Genomic DNA, 21,532 nt, shown 5'->3' on the forward strand with positions numbered 1-21,532 from the left:
GGCGCTTTTGCTCTAATGATGCATTGTTTAGTTACCCCTCCTGCTTCCACACTGTTTACAGGAACATGTTTCCAAAACAACACACACATTATATATATATATATATATATATATATATATATATATATATATATATATATATATATATATATAGCTTAGTCAGTTTGGCAGACTGCAAATGGTCAGAAATTCCTTGAACAGAACTTTAGCGTTTGATGAAAACACCAAGAAGCCTTCTGTTTGTACTAAACACAAGTCATTTGCATAACTGAACCAACTGTCCACATGACAGGCATTAATGGCACACCCGACTGGTTGCCTTGCTCCTACGGACTGTAGTTTGCATTTCTTGCATTCACTATGAAAATGAGAGAGATCATGCAAGTAGAATGTGTGCCGCAGCCTCACAGCAGCGAGAGAAGGGAAGTAGAAAAATGGAGTTGTGAGATACTTCCAGTTCTGAGCCAAAACTGCACCAAAGATGATGCAAGCCACCAGATGAGCAGGCTGAAAACAAAGCAAGGGAAGCACCAAAACACTCAAACAGGCTTTTCTGGGCATGTGTGGCTTTTCTGGGCACAAGCAGCACACGTCAGACCAAAGTCAAGGATAGCACAAGAGACACAAGATAAGATAGCCGCCGAAAGAAAAATATAAAACAGCATAAGCAGGCACATGCTTAGAGTTTCCTAAACTAGTTACCTAAATTTCCAGAGAGGACTCTGGTGCTAGTGCCTATAGGAAATGCAAGCATGGCGACTCAGCTGGCGTGGAAATGGTGCGTAGCACATGGACTTCGTGACTCTGTAAACTGGTAATTTCTTAAAAATATCGAATTAAATATGATGCTATAATTCACAATGACAATGCACGCATGCAGAAACTTGTTGCCTCCATTGATTCAGAAAGATACTATCTCTGGGAAATGGAGAATGATAAAGTGCGGCAAACAATGCCAAAAGATGTCTGAAGCCACAAGCACAAAGATTACACAAATCCATGTACTACACATCATTCCCATAATGTAGCTGAAGGATTGTAGCAGGAGAGTTCCCTGTAGCAATGTTTATGTAACTTGATGGCACAGGAGCACACGATGCAGCCACGTGAACGTAAACCCCAAGATCCCGCTAACCGCTCTGGCGGTGTAATGTCAAGAGCACCTCAGAATGCTCAGATCCAGAGGCAAGTGCTAAAGAATGACCAGCCAAGTATATTATGAGCACCCTGCTTTTATTGCTTGAAATAGAAGTTGCCTGGAGTGAGCACTCTAGAACGCACAGTCATTTCGTCATCTCTCGTTTCCTTCCGCATTTCCCTGCATTTCTGTTCTCCAGTATAGCCCAGCTTGGAGTGGCAGGCAGCAGTCACTCTCAAGCCATCCTGCCACTGAGCCTTTTTCTCTCTTATGAGCCTATTTATGCCCACGGCAAAACGAAAGCCTTTCCCAGCAATATCCAGTTGCACCTGTCTTGCGCCAGCTGACCCAATCTTATGCTTGCAAATTTCCTATTTTCATCAGACCACTTAGTTCTCTGCCATCCTTGACAGCACTTCTCTTCTTCTGGCACCCTTTCTGTAACTCTAATAGACCACCAGTTATCTGCCCTATGCATTACATAACCTGCCCAGCTCTAATTATTTCTCAACTACAGCATCGTCTACCCCCATTTGCCGTTTTAATTGTCACTGCTGTCTTCCTGCCTCTTAATGTTATGTCTATCATTTTTCATTCCACTGCTCGTTGCGCCAGTCCTAAACTTCTTCTCAAGCTTCTTTGTTAACCTCGAAGTTCCTGCCCCATATGTTAATACTGGTAGAATGATTGTACTTTCCTTTTCAGGGATTAAACTGCCAGTCATGGCTTAGTAATGCCTGCCATATGCACTCCAACCCATTTTTATTCTTCTGTAAGTTTCCTTCTGGTGATCAAGGTCCCGTGTGAATATTTGGCCGATATAAACATACTCTTGCACAGATTCTAGAGGTCGACTAGCTAACTCTTACACTTTGCCGGCTAAGGTTTTCAATAATTTGTTGCGAGTGCTCCAAGTGTTTAATGTATGCCTCAGCACAAAGAAAAAAAGAAGAAGGAAAGGAAGCATTGCAGTATTGCTTTTCGCATGCAGCAATCATGTTAAAGCGACCCTGAAACACTTTTTGAACATAGTAATAAAAAGTTACTCATCTGTACAATTGAACATGTGAACATGTGAGTCAAATATTATTGCATTTCATGCAACAGGGAATTTACAATCCCGTGTCAAAAACAGCAAAGGTCACTCGCTCTCGGTTCCACAATGTCATCATGCAGCAGCACAACAAGCAGCTGGACCCACCAACAGCTACTGGCTGATTTCGCCATCATAAGAACATTCCCAGTAAAACTTTAATTGCTAACTCTGGGTTGCCATAAAAAAATGAAATGTATATATGCCTGTGATCTCAAAAAAGACAGAAAAATCATTTCATCTTTGCACTGCTGGTCTACGCACAATAGTTGCGCATAGCTGTGCCTGCTGTGTGTGGCCTCCTGAGATAGCAGCGGCATTCTGTGTAGCCTCGTCTACCACGGCTACCACGGAGTGCCGTAACGAGCTCTCTTGCCACCAAGACACTCGACTTCTGAGCAGGGCTTTGCCTTCCTTGGCTTTTACCCTCTGTAGCTTCCAGCGCACTAACAGAGACAAAAAGAGAGAGAAAGCTGCACATCCATGTGATAACTCTGCTTATAGCTGAAGGATTAGAAAAGATTTTGCAGCATGAGATTCGTGAGGTGACATCCTTCGATAGTGAGGCCACTCTATGATTAGCTAGAAAAGTGTATCAGGGCACCTTAAACAGCAGGCAGAGGAACACTGACACCTAGGAAACAGTAAGGATAACGTTAAGCGTGTGTACATATTTAAGCCTTCACATGCAAATAAAACAGTCCCTTGTTATTCGATACTGAAATTTTCCACTAGAAAGCATAAAATATTCGTTTTTGTTTGAATGCAAGGGCTGACAACACTTACTATAGTCTCAAGGGAGAGAGACCGACGCAAGTTAGAACTCCTATGAGTTATTATATGCAGATGGAGAGCTACAGTTGTGGCACAGAGGTACCAGTTAATGAGCGAACATACAGGCAGGTCACTTCTGCTCAACAATTTCCAGGCACTCAATAAGAATCAATCATTTTTTAGCAAGGCAAAACACAAATTTGTTGTAGGAGCGTATGCATTTGGGCTGGTTGGTTCATGATCTGAGTGCAAAAAAAAAACGGACTTAAGAAAGCGATAGACATCAGCACCAATGTCTGTCCCTTTCTTGCGTCCAGAATATTTGTGCTGTTTCTGCACAGATTTGTTGTCTCAATTTAGGCAAGCCAATTAATTATTTACCTGGTCTCACCACATCTGCATCCTTTTAACACAATGCGCAGTACTGTGGTATCACACCTCTTTACTTCAATGAATGCTACATTATATATGTGTCTGGTGATCTGCTGTTCTCATGTTCCGTTACTTCCATTGTCATGTTGAGTCAGATAACTGAAAACATTCGTTTCTCATTTACAAGTTTGTCATTTGACCGGTGTTCCAATTACAAATGTCACTACATGCATACTGAATAAAATAATGAGAATAAACCTTTCTTTTTCACTCTTTAGAAATGAGAAAATATTCAACATTTATTACTTGAAGGCGATTTCTTTTTAAATCATCATCATCATCATCATCATCATCATCATCATCATCATCATCATCATCACCACCACCACCACCACCACCACCACCACCACCACCAGCAGCAGCCTATTTTATGTCCACTGCAGGACGAAGGCCTCTCCCTGCGATCTCCAATTACCCCTGTCCTGCGTCAACCAATTCCAACTAGCACCTGCAAATTTCTTAAGTTCATCATCGCACCTAGTCTTCTGCCGTCTTCGACTGCGCTTTCCTTCTTTTAGCACCCATCCTGTAACCCTAATGGTCCACCGGTTATCTAACCTATGCATTACATGACCTGCCCAGCTCCATTTTTTCCTCTTAATGTCAATTAGAATATTGGCTATACTCATTTGCTGTCTGATCCAAACCGTTCTCTTTCTGTCTCTTAACATTGTGCCTAGCACTCTTCGTTTCATTGCTCTTTGCACAGTCCTTAACTTGTTCTCAAGCTTCTTTGTCAGCCTCCAAGCCTCTGCCCCATATGTCAGCACTGGTAAAATGCACTGACTGTACACTTCCCTTTTCAGTGATAATGGTAAGCTCCCAGTCAGGAGCTGACAATGTCTGCCGTATATGATCCAACCCATTTTTATTCTTCTATGAATTTCCTTCTCATGATCAGGGTTCCCTGTGATTAATTGACCTATGTAAACATACTCCTTCACAAACTCTAGAGGCTGACTCGCGATCCTGAACTCCTGTTCCCTTGCCCGGTTATTCATCATTATCTTTGTCTTCTGCATATTAATCCTCAACCCCACTCTTACACTCTCTCTGTTAAGGTCCTCAATCATTTGTTGTAACTCGTCTGCATTGTTGCTGAATAGAACAATGTCATCAGCAAACCAAAGGTTGCTGAGATATTCGCCATCGATCCTCACTCCTAAGCCTTCCCAGTTTAATAGCTTGAATACTTCTTCCAAGCACGCAGTGAATAGCATTGGAGAGATTGTGTCTCCATGTCTGACCCCTTTATTCATAGGCATCTTCCTACTTTTCTTGTGTAGAGTTAAGGTAGCTGTGGAACCTTTGTAGATATTTTCCAAGGTATTTATGTAAGCGGTGTGTACTCCCTGATTATGTAACATCTCTATGACTGCTGGTATCTCTACTGAATCAAATGCCTTTTCGTAATCTATGAAAGCCATATAGAGAGGCTTATTGTAGTCTGCGGATTTCTCGATAACCTGATTGATGACATGGATATGATCCATTGTAGAGTATCCCTTCTTGAAACCAGCCTGTTCCCTTGATTGACTAAATTCCAGTGTTGCCCTTATTCTATTGGAGATTATTTTGGTAAATATTCTAAATAATACTGGGAATAAGCTAATGGGCCTATAATTTTTCAAATCTTTAATGTCTCCCTTTTTGTGGATTACTATAATGTTTGCATTCTTCCAGTTTTTTGGAACCCTTGTAGTCGATAGACACTTCATAAAGAGAGTTGCCAGTTTTATAAGCATTATGTCTACTCAGAACTTTTTCAATATTTGTATTCAAATTGTTTTGAAAATTTCGCTATTCGAAGACCCACAGATAACATAAAAGTCAATTATCATACAAGATGTTACAATATACAAGGAAATTAATTATATCTATGCCCACTCTCATTATGGCATCACCAACACAACTTATGGACTTGTCAATTCCCTTTGTTGAAGACAGCAGTTTAAATATGACAACTCATCCTTGCGAGGTATCGAAGCTCGACTTCTGTGCCATTAGAGTTATGGTGGAGGCAGACTTTTTCTGTAACTCGCACCTCCATCCTCCAATACGGTTCCTTGATATTTCATAGGGGGAGTTTTGCACTCTCAACAATGCAATAACAGGTTTGAGGGTGTCCTACCAGTCAACAACCATTCGTGCTGCTTTAAAAAAATATGTAACGACCTGTCTGCCAAATATAAGAACTAGGGCTCAAGCAATTCCACAAAATGCTCAAACACAACATTCAACGAGCTAGTTGAGTCTGTCTTACATACCATTTTTCATGTCCTCCTCATAATTATCTGTTTTACAAGCGATAGCCAGTCCTCATGAAGTTTGTTTGTCTCCCTTGCGTTCCCATTTAAGCACCTGTCATGAAATCACAAGTTCATACCAACTAACTTAACTCTCAATTTTACTATAATGTATTCAAGCGAAGAGCCAAGAGGTACAGCCCACTTCCTTTAAGTCAAACAAGGATGGACATGATGTCTAAGAGTATTGGCCACGAGATTGGGCTACAGCTGGTAGCACCGTCACCGCGTTAGTGTGGATGGGCAGTCAACGGCATGCATTGAAATGTACACAGCAGCGCTTCGCTGTGGGTGATGACACAGGCACCGACTTCGGAGCCCCGAGCCCGGTCCAGAGTTTTCCGGAGGGGGCAGAGCCCCCCCCCCCCCCCCCTCACACACACACCTAAAATGTAATTGCCAGAGCTTTGTCACCCACATCATTTGACGTTTCTATTGATTTGACTCAACCTTCTCACCTAAAATTTTATTGTGGCTAATAGCTTACTGCATCATTGTTGGTGCGGACGTGCATGACTTTTAATTCATACTTTCACTTTATTTGTGCAAATCCTGACAACAGGAGGCCAAGCTCATTAGATGCACTAGCAGCGGCTGCCTCATCCATATTTTCTCACTTCAACATTGTTTAAATTTTAACTGTAAATACCATGCACATATACTATTTATTCAAGTATACACACAGGACGAAGTTTATTACATTTCTGAAAGAAGCAGGTAGCCAATTAGAAATTATTTCTAAAAGTATGGATAGCGTATGCCTAGAGAATGAATATGTTGCTGTATGTTCACCTCGCTTCAAATTGCTTTGCGTGCTTTTTTGACCATGAAAAAAACCTGCAGACTTCAATGCCCCTTCGGCAGACTTTTTTATCAATGGCGTGTGAAATGCACGTGAGTGATATGTGTCACAGTATTGCTTCTCTTTCCAGTAAGCACTGCTGATGATTCATGAAAAAAAAAAACTCTTCTAATAATTGACAACATTTGTTAGGGATGGAAACATCGTCACTTGCATGCAGAGATCATAAATATATACAGGGTGTCCCAATTAACTATCATGCACCCAGATTTTTAAAAATAGCAATTGCAATACCCGAAGAAAACCTAGTGCATATTGTTTCCGGTACAGTGGAGTGGCTAGCAGTAAGCTTTTTTATTGCTGAGATTTAATTAGGTTATTGTAATTAGTTATCTAACTCAAGATACTATCCTAATTATCAAATTGTCAATGAGGCATTTGTAGGCACAGCCAAGGGACATCTGATAGCGGTATTTTCAGCGACATACTAATTGTGTACTAATTTTTTTCTGACTGATAAATAAACCCCGCAAAATATGAAAAATATCACGTGACTGTGCTCCCACCTGCATCATAAAGCAGTGCCCTCAAACAAGCTTTCTCTGAGTTAGCCAGAACAAAATGAAGGAAATAAAAGCATTGTGATCGAGCTAGTTCCTTATCTGCTGTGTCCCGGCTGAAGTAACATGTCGCGTTTGGTGTTAGTTGGAAACAAGCTGTGATAGATGTCCTAGCGTTGATAAAATGCACGGTGTTTTTTTTTCTTTCTTTTTTTTTTCCACAACACCTATAACCCCAAAAGCGAATTGACAATGTCAGTGTGAAGGTTTAAAGTGTGTTTCGTCCCAATCGCCATATCTTCCTCTAATGAGCACAAGAAAAACATGATCCTTGCCTTGGGAGCTGCAAATGGCAACGAGAGGAATGCTGCAAATATTTATCAGTCATGGAAGGATGGCAGTACACCAAACGCGTCGAATATCATCAGAAATTATTAAAACCTGAGACAGACCAGCAGCTGCCAGAAAGAGCGGCAGAGGACTCCATTTTTGAGTCCTAGCCTACACACGGATGTCCTAGCATTTATGGCCTCAAACCCTCATGCTATCGTGTGGGACGTGGCCACCCAGGTCCCAATTTCCAAGTCATTAGTTTGGAAGATTCTAAATGACTTGGCTTTTTCCCGTACCACCTTAAACCACAATAATGCATGGAAGATAGGGACCTGCAGAATCATCTAGATTTCTTGAATTGGCACCTCACAAAAGCCGACGAGCCACCAAACATTTTGAGCAACATCATGTCCACAGATGAAGCAAATTTTTGCAGAAACAACCAGGTAAATTTGCATAATGCACACTATTGGAGTGACTCCAATCCACACTGGGTAAAGCACACTCGGCACCTGTACCAGCGGTCGTTCAATGTGTGGTTCGAAATTAATGCCGGTGCTATGCTCTTCTTCGATCACAAGATGACTGGAAAGCGTTACATGGACAAAATCCTTATGTTCATCATTTTGTGTTTTGACCTTCATTCTTACAAGCCCCCTTGAAGTTTCTTGTTGTTGTTATGCCCCCCTATGTAATGCCCTATTCTGGGCCCTTAGGGTAAATAAATGAAATGACATGAAATGAAAAGAAGTGGTGGATGAGTTTCTCAGTGAAGTCCTGCTGTCATGTTATCCACTTCTGTGGTATCAGCAAGATGGGGTGCCAGCATACAGCAGCAGTGGAGCACAAAACTGGCTGGATGCGACTTTTCATGCACAATAGATTGGAAGGCACGGGCCTCTCAATTGGCCGGCTAGGACACCTGACCTCTCTCCATTCGGTTTCTTTCTTTGGGGTTATGCGAAAGATTGTGTTTACATGATCAAGACGGACATCAGATCAGCTCAAAGAAAGGCTAATGGCTGTCTGCAATAGAATTCTAGCGTCGGCCATCAAGAAAGCCACAGAAGATATGATAAAGCGTACTCAGTACTGCGTAGCTGCAGAAGGAAACCTTTTTGAACACGTCCTCTAGGCAGCAACTGGTGTTCAACAGCGCTTACGAATTCATAGATATTAAAGGCACACTGAAATTTGATGGTTACAAATGCATAAGCATTTCTATGCTTACCCAACGGAAAAACCGTGCATCCCGTAAGATGATCGCTTTCAACATAGCACCTGCAGCAGCGAGCGAATTCACCGATGTGCTGCCTCTCTTTTCAATGCCAACTAATTGGCGAGAACACAGCACTCACGGAGCTTTCAGCACGTCCCGCACTTTGCCACTTTTGCAGACCGCTTTCAAGATATGGGCTGTGCCGCCATGCTAGACGTAGCCGCCGCTAGAGCACGATTGATCGCAGTTCATAATGGTTCAGTGCACCTAATAAATGTTGCATATATTTCCTTCATTTGCTACATCTCCCTGGTCATTTCATCCCACGTTAACATCAGCTGCGGGCTATCTATAACACCAGTGAACAGTGCTTCTACTCGCCTCTTTTATGTTGTCTCGTGCAGGTCTCACTTAACAGTTCAGTGTTGCAACCACGCTTCTCCATTTCAGTGTTCTTTCGCAGTCGTTCTTGTAATTATGCAGAACACACGAGCATACTACTACGAAACATCGCATCAGTATTATGGAATGCTTATGCATCATTCAGATCAGAAAAATCCCAGAGAAGATTCTGCGTGGTGGTTGTTGTTTTTCTTCTTTTTTTGTGCGTGCATGCGTGCATGCATGCGTGCGCGCGTGCGCAGTTTGGCTTATTTAGAAATTGTGCATTCACTTTCTTGAGCACATTGGTTTTGCCTTTTCTCTACACATGAGTCACTTCCCAGTCTGTCTACCTCGCTTTAATTTTATTTTTATTTTTTTGACACAACCCTGTTTTAGCAGCAGGTATACATTCTAATGAAAAATAAAACCGTCACTTTAATTTGGCTTTGGTCCGAAGCAAGTTTCTGGCGCAAAATATAGCTGCATGCACACTCTTTCAGTGCAGTGTGAGCAGAGCCAGGATTTTGAAACATTCTATGCCTACTGCATTGCTTTTCGCGCTTCATGCATGGTCAGAGCGCCACTTCGGCCACGTTGTGAAAGGCTTTTGTTATCAATATTATCAGTTGGCATTGAGAGACGGATAATAAGTGTCACGCGGAAATGAGAGGAAGAAATAGCCACGAAGCCACGAAACCTTCTGTTAGTGCTCCTTCCATACCATTATCAGAGTGATGCGCTGTCTCTTCGGGTTCGCGACAGGCAAAGCAGTTGCTTTCAATCAGCTTATTTAAGGGCACTGATTTATGATGTGGGTGGGAGCACTGTCATGTGATATTTTTCATGTTTTGTGAGGTTTCTTTACTAGACGGAAAAAATTGTATGCAATAAGTACATAGCTGAAAACAGTGCAGTTAGATGTCATTTGGTGTGCCTACAAATGCCTCATTGATACTTTCATAATTACGACAGTACTTCTCGAGCTAGATAATGAATTATAATTACCTCAGTAAATCTCAGTAACGAACAAATTACTGGTGGCTACTCCACCGTACTGGAAACAGTATGCACTAGGTCTTCTAGTAAAGCAATTGGTCCTTCTTTAAGTCTTGCGGTATAATAGGTGGGACAACCTGTATAATTCACTCAGTAACCAAAATTAGGCCAAGCCAGATTCACTCGGAATCAGAATGAACAGTTGTGCGCAGCAGTACTTATACTCTGACTTAGCGTGGAAGCTTGCGCACGCTAAGGACACAGCGCGAAAATGACAGGGACATGAGAGAGCAACATGCACACAGCGCTGTGCCTTTTTTCTAATTATGCTCGGACTCGCAGAAAAAAAAGAGAGAGAGAGAGAGAGATGCTGCAGTTTCTCCGGAAAGGAGAAGCAGTATTAGTGATAGCGAAGTATAAAACAACTTCACGAAGGAAGATTACACCACCGAGAGACGCCAGAATCTTGGTGGTGCAAGAGGATTCGGGCTGTGAAACTGCACTGTCTCCTATATTATGAGGTCTTGTATATACTCATATAAGGCCGTCACTTCAGTGAACAATTCTTCGAGGTCACACAAAGTTTCTTCAAGTGCAACTGTTATGAAACGTTTTCTATATATATGGGGTTCAGAAACCTGGTCACCTTCCGCCCCTCCCCCCCCCCCTCCTAGGAAAATCAAATCTTTCTGCCTATTGGTGATGGGCCTATTGTTTGGTAATGAAACACACTGCTACAATGAAGTGACAATATTTTGCCTTCAAATGACACATTTTTGCACAAGACACACTGAACATTCCTACTATACCTGAACAGAGTGCAAAACACTGTTGCTGTTCTGGTACATCCATGCTACTTTTCGACTGTGTTCCGAGTTGTGTTCTGCCCGTTCTGTTCGCACTGCTGCTGCGCAACTGTATTTCTGTATTCCTGTACAATGACGTTAAGGTAGCTAGTTTTTGTGACTTTACTTTAGCACTTTTAAGCATACATAACTACCTTAAACCACAAAGCAACAGTCATGTAATTATACACCCAAGATTAATCGTATCCTAAGACATCATATAACCACTTAAAATTTTATTTCGTATTTCTGTTTTATGTCGCATTTTCACATTTTATGTTTTTTCTATGTAAACTTCTGTATCAAACAATAAAATTTCAGATGGCAATAAGCGCTTGTCATTTCCGTGTCCCTCTGTCCTGCTTCGTGCTGCACCACTTAACGTTATGGAAAACCAACTAGTCAAAACCATTGCCCTTATATGCAGGGAAATCTTCCATGGAAAGCATGCACAAACTCAGAGCTCAAGCGTTGTTGTTAATGCTACGACATAGAAGCTTCACACTTCACTACCACATAAAACCATGCAACAAATAAACTGTAGTAGCTATTGTAAGCAGCATGCAAATTGATGACGGTAACCAAGAAGAAGCACTTCTTTGTCAATCTCCTTTGCCCCTGCACTGCTTACAGTGGATCACATCACGCTTGCCCGCTTTACCATTCTTCAATGTAGCAAGGCTGCTCGAAATAAACGAAGTATGAATTACCTTTCGTTCACCTCTTTTTCTCCCTTTCTCTTCTCTTCTTTTCGCTTCTTAGCTGTAGGGGCGTCATCATCACCATCATCATCACATTTTCGTTTTCTTTTCTTGGCTTTCATTTTTCCAGAGTCAGAAAGGGCAGGAGCCGAAAACTCAGAATTCTGGCTTACTGCCGTGTCACTCGACTGACTGGCACGCACACTGGCCTGCTTCTCTTTACCAACACTTTTCTTCTTCTTCTTTGGCTTTTCTGGTGACTGTGGCAGGTGTGGTGGTTCCATCGAGGTTAATGAGCCACCTTCTGACAGCAGCTGGCCCCGTAGCCTCATAGAAAAGTCTTCATCGGGCTCCAGGTAGCACAGCTCCTGCTGTGCCTCGACCTCCGCATCTGATCCACAGTTATCGTTCCAGTCATCTCCAAAATTGCTCTCGTATTCCACCAGCTCGTCATCGTAAGATGTCTGTATGAGTGGTATGGTGTCTCCCATTAACTTGAGGCTGAGCAACATAATAAGGCAAAGGCATAATGTTACATACCTGCCAAACAGTGAACTGAAAAATTTGTAAATATTTCACAGACATTATAAGAGAAAGGAAGCAGTGGGATAGCATGCATTTTTTTTAATTTTTTCCTGAGCATGCCTGTTTCATGGGATACATATGCAATTTCTTAACGAAGGTTTACCTTTAGATGCAACAACACAAGCAGCAGCAAATTTGGAACAGCGGATACTAACAAGCAACAAACTGTTTTTTAATTACTGTGACTTTATCAGTAAGTTTACTTTTGCCAATTTCGTCTGCTTCAGGAGCTTGTCATAAGAAACTTACTCGAAGCAAGTACCCCTCTAGTATACGGCATTCTGCACTTAAAGCTTTTTCACGAACAGAGTTTATTTTTCGTAAACTTGACACAACATTAATAAAATTGAAGAAAGAGCCCAAATTTTTTAAATTTTGCAATTTGGAAAAGTTTGCAACGTGGGAAGGCAAAGATATGCCTTGACATACCATGGTGTTAAGTCAACGACGTGCACTACTATAGCATGATTGCATATTGTGCAAAAAGAAAATGGACAATGAGAAGGATCAGACACACGAACGCACTTAGGGCTAGCAAACGATAATAACCTGTGTTCTTTCTGCTGTTTATCTCGCTTTCTTCTCTTATGTTCTTCAGTCTTGTCATTATCTTGCAGGGTTTGCATGTAACAAAATCATATGACTATTGCTTGTATAGCAGAGGGTGTGGTACCCATTAACGAAACTTTCAGTTGCAAAAAGCCCATTTGTGTGATCGATGCTTTTCATTTCCCTGTGTTCTTTGCACAATTTACAACTATGCATCAAAACCAATTTACTACGCTAATATAGCACTTGGTGCTCTCTCATCAGCAAATTGAGCGGCTGGTACTTCTTCATCCCATTTCAAAACTACAATTGGGTTATCAGGCATAGCATAGCGGAGAGCACCAGATTAATTTATCATGAGTGCTCCTGCGACCAAGAAATGAACGAGTGACCTTGTGACCAACAGGCTGCGTAAAATGTAAGTTGACATATAAGTGAAGCCATATGTGTTTTTACTTTCAGATTCAAAAATTTATACTGCTATGTATCTCTCTCTCTCTTTTGTCGTTTTTAATGGTGGTTTTTAATTTTTTTTAATGGTGACCCTGATTTATTCAACACCAAAGAACAATCTTGACCTCTCTCCAATTTCAGAAAAAGATTGAAACTGTGCTATTCAGATGTGTAGCTAGCTGGGGGTTTCCGGATGTTTTGAGTGTCGAAAACTTGCTGGCTCCATTTATGGCTATTATGCTACAGCTGTCATTATTTTCATGCCATGTGTATGTTGTTTGCTGTTGTTCATTATGTTTGTGGCACTACAAGCCCAGTCAGGCGTAAAATACTTTGCTCTTAGCTCCAGCACCCTGACACTCATGCTTTATCATGTCAGAAATGCAAGTTCCATTGCCTGGAGTTTGTGGCACCCAAAATAAAGAACAACTTGATAACAATGTATGAAGAAAACAGACAATGAAGGCAGATAACTGAAATGTAGAAATAATAAGAAAAAAGGGAAATGAAAGTGGTTGAAAATATAACTTGCCCACGAGTGGGAGCCAAACCAATATTTTCCAAGTTACATGCGGAGCACTTTACCAATTAAAGGGGCCATGACATCAAATCGCTGAATTTTAATTATGCATTGCATCTTAAACAGTATGCCTCCCACAGCAAGCTGGCCAAATCTGAGTGCATGCGGTGCAGTAGAAAATTTGTATCGGATTTTTTTTCTATTGCTGTTAAATCGTACAGCAACCTGGCAACACTAACTGGTGACAATATGAAATCGCAAGCCAAGTAATGGCTCCTTTGGAGTAGCGAAAGCCAATCTCGAAGGGCATGCTTTTGTGTACTGCAAGCGATCGGCAGTAGCCGGAAAAGCACCATGGTTCACTTGTGTGGCTTTGTTTGCACATGTGCATATTGGTGATCAGCCAGAGATGGTTTCTGCAGGCATTCTCTGGTTTGCGCTGCTTTTATCGTGCAACAGAAACAATTGCAGGCTCAATTCAATAGCGGCACACTTACTGCACCATCGGGCGCCACAGCATGTGAAGCAAGAAGTCGTACATGTTTTCGGACTTTTTCGGAGAAGACCACGCTGTGGTGTCTACACACTTCCCGACATCACAGACCCCATGCCAAAATGGCAGTCGTCGTCAGTAACCAGCAATTTCAAATTAAAATCCGTGCTGAGAGCCCAACTTCTCTTTGTCTGTATGGTTATATTGGCCCCTCTACTCTCAGTTACAGTGATAAACTGAAATTACAATTGGGCAACTATGTCATAGCCCCTTTAAGCAACTGCAGTGGCCGTTCCGCCGTTCAAGTTTTTTTCAGTATTTGTGTATGGGTACGACGTTAGACCTGGGAATGTTAACCAGCACTCCACAAGGCCATGGCAGTGAATGTGGAATATACTTTCACTCATAGTTGTTAGGCAGTATGTGAACTTAGGAGGAGGCTACTGGCCAATAAGCCGTCACATGCTACCTCATGGTATCAAGATGGAGGTCCTCAATATAAAATTAGTGAGAGGAATGAGCTGATACCAGGGGCTTGAAGCCAGCTGTGTAAAACACATCATTATCATGAGCAAGAATAACAGAAGGGATATGAGGGACTTAATTTTTTTTTCATTCAAGCTGCTTATTACCTCATTGTTCTTGCTCATGATAAAGGTACCTTACACAACTAGCATAACTGCATGCACTTGCATCTTCAGAGGCTGGTAAAATAGCACAGGTTGAAGCAGTTAATGAGCAAGCCAGTGCTATATAGACAAGTGTGACGATAATGATAACAAATGTCTATTAAATTTTTCAGAATTAATGTATAATTCAAGTGCCTGCACCCTCCAAACTGTGTATCTTGTTACGCTTTCACCACAACACAATAAGCATGTTCAACGTCTAACCATTGCTAATGTCACCAGCATATATTTTTTTTATAAGGTATCAGCTTGGAGAAGTGTTTTGCGATTACAAGTATTATTTTAATATTCACAATATCAGTGTATCCTCTTTCATGTGCAAGCTTGTTACAGCTGCTGAAAGTCAGGTCTATGTCACTACATGCATTAAATAATAATGATGATGATGATGACAAAATCACTTGGTGACACATTTGCACTAGCATTTGCAAGTTTAATTTGCACAGCACGACCGCAGTTCAAGCGCATTCGTTTCCATTAAACTACAACAAGTGGCATGACATACAAACCATTCAGATGTGATTGAGCCACGAAGTTTGAGTGCATTGTGACGGTACACCGACACTGATGTTATTTTGCATAGTATTTCCTGTCCCATGTTGAGGTATCGCGACAACTCTGGAGAAGGATTTGGGGGCAACAGGATGGACAAGTTGATCCAATTATGCACGAGGCAGCCCACATGGCTTTTACTCATTCTGCAGAGGAAAAAAAAAAACATATTTATGTCACAGCCAAGTATGTTCCAAAAACAGTTTGTAAACAGCTATCCAGTTTCACTTGAAAGAATATTGCAGCTTTGCTTGTAATGGTAATTTGTTTTGGTGAACACACTTCGTTACTTTTTTCTTTTTTTGCCTCAGTTACTTAAATACTTCCGATTAAGTACACGGAGCATGCACGAAACTGACATTTTTGATAGTGAATACTATTCACCCGCATTTATTTATTTGCTCTGCGTTAATCATATCTCAAGCGACCCGGACGGTCATTAATGAGTGGTGGGCAACGAAAACTGCGGTTCTTGGTTAATATGTTACATAATCGATTCATATGCATGAAACACATACGCAAGAGAAAGTGCGCTACCTGTTGATGTGCGCTCGTACGATAGAACCAGTCTCTGGCCTAAAAACTTGAAAATCTCCGACAACATCTTGATGCACAAATGGCTGGTCGTCAATAATCGTGCCGCTCGCTTCAACGAACTTCAGGTTTTCATATCCCAGGAGGACACCGTGGAGTCTGAAACCATTAACACAAATAACTTTAATCATGCAAGTGACAATCACTTCACTCTAACTGCTCTTTGCACCCTTGCAATCATCGCAGGTTGCACATCTGGGAGCTCACAGGACATGTCAGATATCCAAGCTTATACAGCGCGGCCTGTGGTGCACTGGCTATTGCACACATGGTTTAGATTAAAGATGGATTACAAGCGAAAACTCCTGTTTGACAATTAACGTGCCTGCATATATAGCGCGTTCTGTAAAGCCTGCGATCACGCGTGTGCGCAAAAAGTTGCAGACAATCTTTCGACGAAAGCACATGTGACGCACCTCTCGACATACTGTCCTTTCCAGCTTTCCAACAGCGTTTTAATTCCCCGTCCCTCAGAACCAATGTAAGCAGGAGGCAACGGCACGTGCACTGTCTCGTGGCAAGTCACGATAAGCGAGTATTCATCGTCCACATCGGATTTCAAACTTTCTCGCGTGCCCATAGCGGCCATGAAACAATTATTGATGCCTATGGTGAAAGGGCTGCCGAGAAAACGTATATAATGATTGAAGTAGTTTGCCGGTTGACTGCATGACGCGTAATGAGGTTAAGTAATCTGGAGAATAACGAAATGATATATATAAGCGATTGAGCATTCAATATTGGTTAAGTTAATAACACTGCATGTATGCTGTTCCCACAGTTCTCATGGTTGCGCTAATGGAGTATCTGCGTTCCGATAAGGAAAAGCTTAGGCCACCTGGGCGATACGTGGAAGATTGAAAAGATCATAGCGCAGGTCTAAAGGCGTTTTCTGTCCTGGCATAGATGAAATTCTGCGTGTGCAGGGGCCATATTTTCTCATGTTCTATTTCGTTTTCCATCCTTATCATAGAATAAAGAACGCCCTTATCTCTCCGTCTGCCGCGACTCGCGGCCCGTCACGCTGCCGCCGACGTTGCTATCGCTGGAATCGGCGCGCCGGGCGCGCCATGTGATAAAAGATTATGGAAAATTAAATGGAGCTACGAGCAAAATATGTAGAAGATGAGACAGTCAGGCAACTGCAGCAGGTTGATGCCAGTTAACGATGTACAAATAATCGAGCCCGCACCTTCACGCCGGAGTCCGCCCTTTCACGCTGAAGCTAACCTTTAGCTACAGTCTAAATCGCGCAATATGTCAGTTTATAGTTTCGATTACTATCGCGCGACTTTTGCATTTAACAGCAAAGCAGGTACCTAACCTAGTTCTAGCTTCAGTTGGCGTAAGCGCGTACGTACCAACGCCGACGAGTCGCACAGCTCTGTCACGGCGCGCGTCCATGGCCGCCAAAATCTTCTTGTGGATGGACATACACTGAACACATTATTTTTCAAAAGTCACTACTCCAATGTGGTGCGCGTCTCTTCCTGGAGTTTGTCTCAGCTCGACGTCGTGCCACTCTGGCAGCGCGGCCAAGCAGGCAACGCGCCGCGATTTTACGGAATGTTAAAGCATTAACATGGACAAAATGTGTCAAAAGTGCCGCTACGGTGCATGGAAAGCAAAATACATCACCAGCACTACGCTACGATTAGCGGAGACACGCTTTTCGCAATAATAGGTACTACCCGAAACCGATAAATGCGGCACAGAGGGCGCTGTTGGCCCGTTTTCGATAGTGTCCTCCGTGAACATGTCTTACAATGCGACATAACGCTGCGAGAAAATTATATTCTCGGGCTTTTACGCCAAAAGCATGTTTACTGATCACATTTAATTCTCATCAGGCAGGCAAATGGCCACATTGCACTTCACTTTGTTGGTTGCAGAGAAAGGTTTGAGATGCTCACTTTAGAATGCACTCACCTGCAAGTGTTACTTTACTACATTCAAATGTGTAGTCACAACAGCAGCGATCCCAAAATAAAGCTTGGTAGGCACCAATTCTGAAAACAGTCGCTTTATTTCAGTGCTCCAAGCATCCCCACTGATAGAAAATGACATTCTTCTGCCAATGACGGCAGGCATTTTAAAGGCGCCATTGCTTTGCCACTATCAGCCATAGTCAGCATACTCACAAATACCCCTGCAGCTCCCCCTACCCCTCAGTCATTTCACAGGTGTGAGTAGATGCAAGTATGAACAAGAGTGTGCCAGTATTACCGAGTCACTGACGGCAATTTTAAGTTGACCCGAGTATATGAACGCGAGTTACTGTCAAGTGCCAGTGGACCTATGTACATCAGCGAGTGTCAGCGAGTGGACACAAGTACGAACATGAGTGGGATCTCGCAAGAGTCAGCGAATGTATTGGCAAGTACAAGTTGGTGGGAGTAGGAACAAGAGTGAGCAGTCTGCTAAAATAGTGGTGAGCGAGTGTGAGTATTCACCTATTGTGCCAACCTATGCTCTCAGGAGTTCCAACGGAGCAGCGCACTGTTCCGAGCTTTAAAAGCAATGCTATCGTGACTTTGCTCATGACACTTGATCATATTAATGTTATTTTGCAGACATCGTACAAACTAATGTGCACAATGTGCCATTACTTGATCGTATTAATGTTATTTCGCAGATATCGTACAAACTAATGTGCACAATGAGCCAGCAAATTCAGAGATGGACTCTGTATCCAATTCCAAACAGCACTTTCCTACCAAATGGTGTTCTCCATATTAAAGTGCACAATTACCAAGAGCTGGCAAACAGCACTCAAGTTGATGCACAGGGGAAGCTAAAAACAAGTGCAGACACGAGCACAAGCCACTTACTAATTCTATAGAGTAGCAGTAAAAGTGAAAAGTGTTATAAAATGTTCTGGAGTTTTACGTGCCAGCACAACCTTATGAGGCACGCCATATCAGTGGACTCTGGATCAACTCTGACCATATGGGGTTATTTAACCCTTTATCAATTGATGTTGCCACAGAAAAATTTTTGTTGCAGAGTTTCGAGTGTTCTTTTTGATCAAACTCAAAACTCGGCAACAAAACTTTATCTGTCGCACACTCCCTATACAGGCACTGCTCGACAGATACCCCGTCTAAATTAGCCCGGGAAGGTATAAAGGTAGAGCCCGTACCAAGGAACGTCCACCCGATATATAACAAGGTCACAGAAGAGTGCGAGCTAGAACCATCCTTCAACGAAGCGACCCTTACGGGGCAGATACATTCTTTGTTGATGCCGCCAAATATCGCAGCGAAGACAGGTTTGCAATCTCGGTCATTGACGTGCGCGGAGCACTTATCAGCGCCGCGTCAATCTACACTAAACACGTGAACGAGCCGGGGGAAACCACGATATCCTTGGCTCTTCAAGACGTAAAAGGCCCGACGACCAATTTCTCCGACTCTCGCATGGCGGTCAGGGCTTTCTTGTCCGCTCTAGTTTCTAAACACGCAGCCGGCATCGTTAACAGATCCTTTCCTATCACTACAGACGAAGAAAGTGGAGATCATAGCACAGTGTAGTTCTCGGACCACATGAACGATATAACTAAGTGGGTTGCAACTCTAAGGAGCGGGCCAACTGCCTCGTGCGTGAATTCACAAACCACGCCCGAGCTAACGGTTCGGCTCTCCCACAGGATTGCCCCTTCAAAGGTCCTCTTGCCACCTATCACGAAATGTCAGGAGGAAATTCCCTCCCCCCAGCCCGAAACTGAACAGGGCTCGGGCCATTACTTTCAGGCTCTTACAGATGAGATCCTACCTCACCCCCAGAGCCACAACTTCCCGCAGTCGTGCTCCAAATGTGGTCACGCGTGCTGCTCCTTCGACCACACACTCTGGCTGTGCCCGCACACCACGGGCTCCGACCTTCAATACAAGTCCCAGTGGGACGCCTTGCTGAAGAGCTCGGAATTCGTGCACCAACTACAGGCCGTCCACAGGGCCCACAACGTCACAGCGAGTCACCACCTCCCGGTCCCGTTGTGGGCGGAGCCACCAACCTGATTGAGGAGCCTTTGGCTCCCCCAATCAAGTTCCTCAGGACACTCCAACAAAGTTCTTGTCACTGTCACTGCAGAGTTTCGAGCATGCCCATAGAAAATGTGGCAGACCCACCCTACCGATACATAATTTACATTGATCATAGTATTGTCCTGGATAGAATCTGTTGCAGGCCACCGGGTTAGAATACAGGTTTGTTTGTAGGCGGCGCCAGGCTACCACCTGTTTCTTGATTAGCTCTGGATGAGCTGGTGGGTACCGGGCCCTTCCCAGCTGATAGCAATCAGTGATTTATTTGTAGCTGACAATTTGGTCTCCTCTCATTCCCTACTGGGCTGACTCGCTTGCTCAGCGAGTAAATCTGGGCTGTCCAGCTAGTAGAAGCAGCCGCTGAAACCCAGGGGATCTCGGCCACCTGCTAGGCGAAGGGAGGCTGCGTCCGCCCTCGTGATTGCTGGCATCAATAAAGGTTCACTCTCTTGTCGAGTTTCGGTATTGAGTACGAAGTTTCTGGCAGAATATCTTCGGCCATTACTAAATCACATGCAGCAAGCACCATTTGTTGGTTTAGAGCAGGAACACAAGACGAGGTAGAATAAATTTGGCACGTGACTCAATTTTTTTTTCTAAAGTATGGTCAGAGAAGACAGACCAATTCAATATCTAAAGTTTCAGTGGTTTCACATGTGATGTAAAGCATTTGAAATGTACACATATGGTTTACATATGACGAGAGCTGTCTATAAGAATTCCAAACAATGCCATAGATGGCTTGAGGGTGATGCCCACTTCCAGTTGCCAGCCTGAGGTTTTCATTCTATTGTGGAAGAAGTGTATGCAATATATACATATACATATCTTATTATACTTATTCTTCATGCATTTTGCACATTTAGATAGAAAACAAACTATTTTCTTGGGTATTTATTTGTGCCATCATTAAAGGCTTACGTGTACCCAACACAGGAAATAAAGCATGGAAAAGGTGATAATTGCTACTGTTGTTGAATACTTTCATCCCTACATTGCTGCAACCAGCTTTTTGAAGTGTAGTCTTCATAAAGAAAATCATGAAGCTTCAGGAAACCAGAAGGTTCTAAGGTATTACTCGGAAAGTATAGATATTCGACTTGCGCCTTGAGGTGAAAGAAATCCAAGATGGAAGGAAAAAAAATTGAAAAACCTGGGTATTTGTGTTTTATAGAAAATCCATATTATACCCCTAAAAATCTTTATGTGGTAACACTGCCTTGTATGTAGCACGAACACTGCTGCTAGCCAGGGCATCTTAGTGCACAAAACAGCTGGCATCATGCCTACACTGCTTTATTTTATGCAAATGCTGTCTTTGTTGAGCGGTGACGAGTGGAAGCAACACCTTAAGTGCCCATAAGTATTGCAAGTTGGTGTATGCATCGGGTATGTAAGGTGTGTGAAAAACAACACACGACAAAACCTAGAACACCATTATATGCATACAACATTCTGTGCCATTCAC

At 42.7% G+C, this 21,532-nt stretch overlaps 1 protein-coding gene across 1 annotated transcript in view; it reads right to left on the bottom strand.

The window, feature by feature from the left end:
* LOC142579442 (uncharacterized) overlaps positions 1-16,884 on the bottom strand; it is a 31,383-nt gene extending 14,499 nt beyond the window's left edge. Inside the window, exons 1-4 of the mRNA XM_075689607.1 lie at positions 16,435-16,884; positions 15,962-16,117; positions 15,382-15,570; positions 11,593-12,084 (exon numbers count right to left, since the gene is read on the bottom strand). Coding sequence (XP_075545722.1) covers positions 11,593-12,084; positions 15,382-15,570; positions 15,962-16,117; positions 16,435-16,607 — 1,010 coding nt within the window. The 5' untranslated portion in view covers positions 16,608-16,884. The remainder of the gene's footprint in view (positions 1-11,592; positions 12,085-15,381; positions 15,571-15,961; positions 16,118-16,434) is intronic.
* Positions 16,885-21,532: the final 4,648 nt, after the last annotated feature.

The sequence above is a fragment of the Dermacentor variabilis genome, chromosome 4 (assembly GCF_050947875.1).
Source record: "Dermacentor variabilis isolate Ectoservices chromosome 4, ASM5094787v1, whole genome shotgun sequence".
NCBI lineage: Eukaryota > Metazoa > Arthropoda > Arachnida > Ixodida > Ixodidae > Dermacentor > Dermacentor variabilis.